The sequence below is a fragment of the Aotus nancymaae genome, unplaced genomic scaffold (genome assembly GCF_030222135.1).
Source record: "Aotus nancymaae isolate 86718 unplaced genomic scaffold, 86718_ANA_hifiasm-v0.15.2.pri h1tg000029l, whole genome shotgun sequence".
NCBI lineage: Eukaryota > Metazoa > Chordata > Mammalia > Primates > Aotidae > Aotus > Aotus nancymaae.
Window position 1 is genome coordinate 46,621,734 of NW_026988442.1, and position 9,388 is coordinate 46,631,121.

General features: G+C 35.7%; 1 protein-coding gene across 1 annotated transcript in view; it reads left to right on the forward strand.

Moving 5' to 3' along the window:
- The window catches only part of TTC21B (tetratricopeptide repeat domain 21B), a 77,022-nt gene extending 72,317 nt beyond the window's left edge, over positions 1–4,705 (forward strand). The window contains exons 28-29 of the mRNA XM_012440567.2: positions 2,878–2,945; positions 4,209–4,705. Of these exons, the coding sequence (XP_012295990.2) occupies positions 2,878–2,945; positions 4,209–4,286 (146 nt within the window). The 3' untranslated portion in view covers positions 4,287–4,705. The remainder of the gene's footprint in view (positions 1–2,877; positions 2,946–4,208) is intronic.
- Positions 4,706–9,388: the final 4,683 nt, after the last annotated feature.

The following is a 9,388-nucleotide window of genomic DNA, read 5'->3' on the forward strand; positions in this document are numbered from 1 at the left end:
ACTTCTCAAAGCCTTTAAACACTAATATATATTGTGATGGATATCACAGAGGGGCCCTGTTTCCCACAGTTATTTGACCATGGGTGATTTCTTGTCCCATGAGCATCTAGAAACATCATCCAGTCCCAGTGTTTTGTAGGCTGTTAGTTTGAGGAATGCTAGTCTACAGTGTCCCTAACAGAGGTGCCATCAGAATATACTTCATGACCAACCTCTCCCCTCATGTGAGGGAGCTCATCCTCATGTTTGTGCTCTCTTTCTTTGTATTGGGTTGAAATGTGCCTCCTTGAAACTGCCCAAGTCTGTTCTCTGGAGCAACCCACAGAATGTCTCTCTCTCACAGATCATGACCCTTTAAATTGCAGACTTCTGTCATGTGTCCTAAGGCTATCTCTTCGAGCCATCTGCAGTTACTTGTCCCTTCTTTCTAAAATTGCATTCCGAGTCTCTCACCCTTCATGTTGATGTCTCTTGGAAGCTCCAAAATAGTGTTTCCCAAACTGTGCTTTGGAACACTTGGGGAGATTTTAATAATAATTTTTTTTTTATTAAAAAGAATGGAGTATGAAGGTGGTAGATGTCATGGCCATGTAAGTTAGGAAAATGCTGTTTTGTTTTTCCATGTCCCTCTGACCTGTTGTACCATAAATGAACAAGCTCTCAAATATGATTTGGCTAGTTGTAGGTATAATTAAGCTATTTTTTTTTTTGATTAGGCGTTTTGGAGTTGCTAATTCAGCCTAAGATGACATCTATCTTTTCAGCAGGCATGTCACAGTGTGAATTCAATTTTAATTTGCAGTCAAATGGGTCACCCTCACACTAACTGCTGTTAGCTCAGGTCTTCCCTCACCGTTTGGTTTCCTGGAGTCTGTTCTTATACTATACTAGACTTGTACAAAGCACAAGAACTAATGATTTTTATAGTATTTTTTATTCAAAAGTGTGATAGATCTTTTAGAAGCAAGTCACCTTCTAAAATGAAAAATCCTTAAGTATCCTTAAAATATTAATTTTGACACTGTATTCCCTAGAAGGAATACACATAGAAGTTAAATTATTTATATATTCCATTCCTTGAAAGACCTCAGCAAATAAAGGAATTCAAAATCACCAGTTCTTTCATTGTGTCATTGTTGTACTTTATAGATTATTTTATCAGTTCCTCAAACTTTGCTTTGGTAAACATTTCTTTCTAAGGCTCTCCATTAATTCCTTAATTTTATCCTTAAGATTATCATTGCATCAACACCCTCAACCTGCCTGGCCAAAAAAACAATGCATTTCACTTTTTCAATTGTCAGAAAACCCTTAAAATCATGCTCATGCTCTTTCCATAGCATTCTGCCATAGGCCCTGAGCACGTGTGCCTTTGTGCATGTGTGTTTGTGTGTGTGTGTGTGTGTCCAGAGAGAGATATACGTATATAGACATACAACTATAAATATAGTCATGTGTCACTTAACAATGGAAATATTCTGACATATGTATAGACGATTTCATCGTTGTGCAAGCATCCTAGAGTATACTTACGCAAACCTAGATATAGTCTACTACACACTTAGGCGCTATGGTATAGCCTATTGCTCCTGGGCTACACACCTGTGCAACATGTTACTGTCCTGAATGCTATAAGCAATCTGTGTATGTAAACAGAAAAGATAAAATACAGTATTACAGTCTCATAGGACCACCATCATGTATGTGATCTGTTAATGAAACATCGTCATGTGGTACCTGACTATATATAAAATATTGTGAATTTTAGGTCATTTCTATTTATTTCTGTTTACTAGCATCTGATAATGTTAGCCAATAATTCTTTTCAGACACTTAAAATTTTAAACATTTGTTTTGGTACTTTTATTGGAGCCTAAGAGCACTATTCACATTTCTTATTTCATATTTGTAAGAGGTAGAGTGAAATATTTATTACATATTATTTTACATTGCATTATATCTTATTTACTGAGTGCACAGCAGCTATTACTTTTCTTGTCTTCCAGTTTTCTCATTTTTATAGCATGTTACAGAAGAACAACATCCATTAAAAGGAATGTCTTTTAAAGATTCTTCTAATTGTTGATAGTGGAAGTGCGGCCTTTCACTGTCAGTAATTGTGATAATTTTTACCAGTCATTGGTGACTGATCTGCCTTCCTCTGTGTCACTGTCCTACTTGTTCTGTCTTCTCGCCGTACTCCAAGTTCACCAGCTCCCTATGTGTCCTACCACCGGCCTTAATCCATGCAGTTGCCTGTGTCTGACAGTGTCCTTGATTCCTACCCTAGCCTAGTTTATGCTTCATCCTTCAGATTTCGGACATCTCTTGACATCCTCTTCTTCCCCAATCAGGTTCTTTATGGTGACTCACTTGGCCTGCATCTTTCATAACATTTATGAAATTGTATTAGTTTTGAAAATACTCATTTACTCATGCAATTATTTTAAAATGTACTTTTTCTCCTGATAGAAGGCAAACCTCATAACTATAGGCATCAGTTTGCCTGTGTAAGTGCTATAATGAATGGCTGTGTTGTCATTTACTGCCCTGTGATGAGTTTTTACTATAATCTGAAATAAATGAGACTTTTCTATAAGTTATAGAAACCACACTTGTGGGATGGCAGCTTTCTAACCGATCAATATATTCACAGTGATCCTTTATTCCAACTCCACTTTCTTTTCTTCTTATACTTCTTTTGTGTCACTCTGCCTAGTATTATCATGCAACTTCTCTGTATAGTGTAGTTCAGCTGTTCATTCACCAGCCCCCCTTACAAATGCTTGAGTGAGTAAGCAAAGACCGGAGGAGCCAAGGAAAAGTAATAGTAGCAGTGTACTCCATCATTCTGTTTTATGGTTTTTGTCTTAACAGGATACAAACTGGCATTTAATTACTTAAAAGCAAAAAGATATATGGATTCGATTGATATATGTCACCAGGTAAACACTTAAATTTAAATTTCTTAAAAATTTTTCAGATGCACTATTTCTTCCTTTTTTAAATCTCCAGATGTATTAATCAAATGATTTATCAGCTATGTTAAGGGAGATTATCGGTATTCAAAATTTAGAAAATAATGTTCACCTAAATAAAAAACATGTTTTTACTTGGAGATCAAATAATAAAATGTTTATGTCAATTTAAAGACAAAGACTACTGAGGGGTATCTATAAACAGTAAACCATAGAATATTTGCATTTGTGGAAGGGAGTAGGATTAAAGTGGTAGAGTAAAAGAGACTTTTACTAAAAAATAAAAATAAAAAAAATAGACAAAGACCAGTAGGAGAAACATGTTAAATAAAATTTAGTCTTTAAGTTAGAAGCTATTTGAAGACAGTTTAGATTCTCCAGATCATTGTTCTGAAAGGAAGTTGTTGTGAATGTGTCTGAATCTGGTTACTAGAGAATTCAGATTGACCAACTAAAGATAAAAAGGAATTCTATTAGAAGTCATTCAATTACATTCTATAATTCATCCCCTACTAAAATGACAAATATTTAAATTATGGTTTTAGAATTTGCAGAGTTTCATCATATATACATTGTCCCATTGATATTCCATATAAGGCATTCTATTAAACATTGTAAGGGGCTCCAAGGAAAGTTCCTTAGAAAAGAATTTTATAATGCCTCTTTTCTCACACAGAGATCTGTCAGCATCATTACCATAAATACTTGACCTTAGTAGTTGCTGTTGATTACTGAGTCTCTGTAAAGGAGTATTTCAGTCAGGTTAGAATTGTATGTTAATGTAAGGTCATATGTAGGATCATTTTTGGAGTTATTAAAAAAAAAACACTAGTATCTCCCCACTATTAGTAGACCTGTAAATATGTTTGTCTCAAGATTATTTCAGGTAAAGCTGATGTGTACTGCTGTATGAAAATCACTCTGTAAGGGTTTACCAAATATTATGAATAAAAAGCAGAATTACAAAAAATATTTTAAATCATTGATAGTTGTTTTATACAACTCATCTATTTAGTAAACAATTGTATTTGTTATATTTTCTACATCTGATATTCACACATTAATATAAAGGAGTCATCATGTTACATTTAAAATGCCACCATTAAGTAACTGTTGTAGTATTAGTACTAGGAAATCTTAACTGTAATGCTCATTTCTAGTAAGTTTTGTAGCTCCGTAGTTCTTGATAATTAATTACAAGTTTCTGTGGGTTCTTTATTTATTTTGCAGGTTCTTGAAGCACATCCAACTTATCCAAAAATCAGAAAGGATATACTTGATAAGGCCCGTGCATCTTTAAGACCTTGAAAATAATTTTAACGTAGGTTGTTGGTTTAACAGGAAATAAAAGAAATCTTTCAGTTCTTCCTATTCATACAGGTTTGAGCTCAATGCTTTGTTATTAGAAGTATACCCTTTTTCTCCAGCAGAGGTTGCTGCTGTACATCAAGAGAAGTACTCTGTGAAATTGGTGTTTTCTAAGAGAGTTGAATGAGAGCTGGTCTGTTTGACTCTTTGATTAGGTACAGATTTGGTGACTCTGTGATAAAGACTATAACCATTTATATAAAGAACATTTGTTAAAATCTGGGTGATTAAATACCCTGTATCTTTTCTAAGGAATATTTATTTCAGGAAATATATTTAAAATGCATTGTTCTCTGTTAAAAGTGTTTTTGTCTTATTCTGTTTTGTTTCAAAGATTTGAATAAATCTCCTGTCAATAACTCATGAAAAAGACAATATATATACATATTATATATATATATATATAATATGTATATATATATATAATATATTTTAATAAAGGTTTTATAAATATATAGTTTATATTCCTCTTGGAACTCAAAAGACATGGTAAGTTTTGCAAAATCAGGGTAAGTTCCCCCTGCAGTCTAATGTTAATGGGTGGTACCATGTTGCAGAAAATGTAACTTTCATTTAAAAAACCTTTTTTCGAAAAGCATTAAGAGCGTGAGTTTCCCTTTCCTTTCTTGAGCTCATTCTTCCTACTTTCAAGGCCAGTGTTGTCTTCAGAAATAATCAGGATCTTACATCAGTTTAAATAGTTCCCTTATAGGGATATTTATTTAACCTTAGCCTAGAAGTCTCGGTCTTCAGGTGTAATTTCAGACACTGTAATATTTGACGGTAAAGGGGTGACCAAATACTTTTGGTCAGCAGGGAGTCACAAAGCACACCACGTGAAGGCAACGGTTTTCCCAGCTGTGTCTAACAGAACCCTGGCTTTCACTCTTTTACACTAAATTTAACCTAATCTAAACTTAATCCTTAGCATTATTTTTAATTTCTCATCTACATCTTTTTCGGTTATCCTTAAAAATACAGTAAACATAGTCCTTAATTTTATTTGCATTTACAATAAGCAGTATTTATAAGTCATTTGCTGCTTTTTATGAAATGTCCTATGTTTTGAACTACAATCTCTTATTTCTGATCATTTCTCCAATTATTCAAAATCCTTTTCATTTACGTTATAAAATTCCAATTATTCCTCTTTTCATTTAGCAAAATGGTTTTGGGTTTATTGTTGTTGTTGTTGTTTTTGAGACAGAGTCTAACTCTGTCACCCCGACCGGAGTGCAGTGGTGCGATCTCGGCCCACTGCAACCTCCACCTCCCAGGTTTAAGCAATTCTCCTGCTGCAGCTTCCCAAGTATCTGGGACTACAGGTGCATTCCACCACCCCTGGCTAATTTTGGTATTTTTAGTAGAGATGGGGTTTTGCCATGTTGGCCATAGTGGTCTTGAACTCCTGGCCTCAAGTGATCTGTCTACCTTGTCACCTAGCTTTTATTTATGGCATTTCATAGAAATGTTTAATAATAAGAGTTTTACATATTTTAAATGTTTTATAATTATAAAGCACTTCATATATGTTCAAATACTTTTACATTTCTTACATTTGATCTTCACAAACCTATAATACTGGCATTATTCTTGTTTTACAAATCTGAAATCATGAAACATTCCCTCTTTTTTTTTTTTTTTTTAATTTGGGAGAGAAATATCGTTCAGCCTGAGTGGACATTGTTAAGGACAATGCTATGGACTGAATGTTTATGTCCCCCCAAACTTCATATGTTGACATCCTAATCTCTAATGCGATAATAATTAGAGGTGAGACTTTGGGAAATAATTAGGTCAGAAGGCTGAATCCCTCATGAGTGGGATTAGTGCCCTTATAAAGGGGCCCCCATCAAGTTTTCCAGCTATCTTTCTACCATGTGAGGACACAATAAGAAGTCAACTATTTGCAACCCAGAAGAGGGTCCTCACAAGAACCTGTGGTGCTAGAACCACGATCTCAGACCTCCAGCCTCCATAACTGTGAAAAATATATTTGTCTTGTTAATAAGCCCACCAATTTATGATATTTTATTATTGCAGCCGGAGCTGACTCAGGCAGAAATCACATAACAGAATGCCTTTAGTGGTTCCAATGAACTTGCATCATGGGATGCTAGAATCATGGAAATTGGATAGAGAAATAGAGCATCTGTTCTCTCAACAAGAAGACATTTGCAAATCAGTTTTCCTATCTGTAAGAGGAGAGGAAGGTTTTGGTTTTGTTTCTTAAGCAGCCATTTATTTTGCACCTGCCATTTGTTAGATGCTATTTTAGGGACTTTCCCTTCTTTATATCTTTTAATTCTCAGCTATTCAGAGAAGTACATTTTCAGATGAGAAAGATAAAACCTGGACTAAATGATTTGCCCAGGGTCACAGAGAAAAGTGGTCAGAACCTGAATTCCATACTGGCCCAGTCAACTTCAAAGCCCCTGCCTTATTTATTAAGATGCCTTCTATAACTAAGAGATGTTTCTGTAGGCAAAAGTTATGTCTACATCTGGCTAGCAGAAGAAACTGTTGGTGTATCACAGAGACAGCTAAGTAATGAAGAACAAGATGAACTGAGTGGAATAAACAGCTGTTAGAAATGTAGAAACCATCAAAGAGCAGGCTAATTGAGGAGCAGTATATTGTAGCAATCAAGAGCATGAATCTGAAATCGGACCAGCCTGGATTAAGTTTTGGCTCTACCATCACCTAGATGTTTCATCTTTCTCCAAGTTACACACTCTCTGAGCCTCAGTTTTCTCACCCATAAACAAGCATGTAAGGATAATAACCTGCCTCAGGTTGTAAGGATTAAAGGGAACATATATAAAACCTATAATGAATCTGACTCACTAGGCTCTTAATAGTAGCTTCACTTATAAGCAGACCAAGGCCAAGTAGTAATTGCAAGTGAGAAGAGAAAATGCAGTTCAAAGCGAGATGAAAAGGATGAGTAAATTTCCCTAGAGAGCTCAGCCCTATAGGATTCAAGATTCTCATATGTTCATACCCTCCCGCCCTTCTCATTTTTCTTCTTCAACTACCTTCTTCCCTCTTTGCCTCTCTCCACCCATCACATTATGCTAGACTCTACAAGCAGCGTCTCATTTTATCCATCTTGAGCTTGCTTTTGCCCCACTCCTCGGTGTGGAATTCTCTCCCTCTTGTCCCTCCCTTCACCCCCCGCTTCCTGTCCCTGAGCTTTCTTTTCCAGGTTTGCTCTTTCTTTTTGTCAGATACCACTTTATCATACCTCCTTAAAGAGGCCATGTTCATGTCCAGGCCCACAATCTCAAGTAGCCATCCTGTGATTCTGTATCATATTATCCTTTTTAAACTATGCAGCACTTAAAACCTCTGATGTTTTTCTTCTTTCCTAAGGATGTAATTGCCTCATGTGGCAAGCCCAAGACCTGTGATACTTGGAGCTTGGACTAGGCAGACTTGATTCAAGACTGCTCTGAGCTAGTATTGAAGGAACTAATGCCCATAACATGCTAAATGGAAGTTTGAGGCCTAACACTTAGGATGGAGGTCGGGGGACACAGCAGAAATGGAAGAATTTTCTGTAGAACTGGGATCTGGACACTGGCCCCCATCGTAGTAAGTAAGCAGTTCTAAGTTTAGTGTACTTGTGACCTTAATTCAGCTAGTATGGTGAACTGGGTCCCAAGAGGAAATAGCTTTTGTCCCCAGAAGTCAAGAACCTAGAGCAAATCTGGAAGGCTTTTATGCATGGACAGCTGAGAAAGTAGGTTGAACTTTGCACTAGGGTAACAGTAGAAAATGGAATCGCTATGGAAACCAAAAGACCGATTAAGAATCTGACAGGGGCTATCCTGGTTTGGGACTGGAGATGACTAGTGAATAGCATTAAAATAGGATCATATAACAGCATTTATGCCAGTAGATTTTTTTAAATGCAAGATTGGCAAAGGTGCAAGGAAACCACCACATTCGGACACTGCTTGTTGAAGTGTAGCCCCGCCTTCCTAAAGAAAATTTGGCAGCACAAAATAAGAGTCCAAGTGATCCCACATAGAGAAATGTATCACAGGAAATATTCCAAAATTTTCTCAAAGGTTTCCAATTTAAAAAATTGTAACTGATTTTTTTGCTGCTTTTGGTTGTTACCACAACATCCAACATGAAGGTGTCAAAATGTAAGATTTGACCAATAATAGAGCACTAGGTAGTCATTAAAAATTATTTCAAGGATTTTTTTACATATTTAAATTTTTTGAAATATTTTAACTGCTAAAATGCTCACAAAATAAGTGAAAAAACTGGAAAATGTAACTTCAAATATCCATTTGCCAAAAAATATAGATGCATATCATATAAATATACACACACAAAACTAGGTGAAAGTAATCCAATTATTAACATAGTTATATCTGAGTGATGAAATAGAATATTTACCATTGTAAAAGTTATCTGGAATCAACATACATTCTACACTTAAAAAAAGAGTTTTTTGTTGTTTTATAGAGAACAGCCTTCTCAAACTTGCTTTTTGCTGTTTAAAGCTATTTTGCTGAACACAGATGAAGAGAAAAAGCTAAGCAAAAGCTGACATTTCAACTCTCAGTACCACAGTTTACTATTAATTGTTAATGCAAAATGTAATCTATATTACTTCAATGGCCAGCGATAGAGATTCAGGAAGTGGAAGACAGAAAAAAAAGACTGCCAGAAAGTAGTAACAGGAGTGGTAACAGCAGTGCTACTAGAACCTAAGAGTTCCAGAGGGGATGTGTAAGAGCACAGTCCAGCAATTACATAGAGAATTGAGAGCAAACCCAGTCCGCTGTAATTTTAGTCCATTATTCCAGTAAGAGTTTTAATGATGAATATATCAAATATAATAAATTAGAAGCCAGTGGAAATAACCGAAATCCTGCAGAGCCTCCACATGTGATCGTGTAGTGTGTGCACTGCACAGGGTGACCCAGCCAAGGGTACCAGAAATGGAGGCAGAAATCCAACTCTTACCACTCTGCAATTGCATCCCCATGCAGAAGGAGGATTCTCTTTTTTAATTTGAA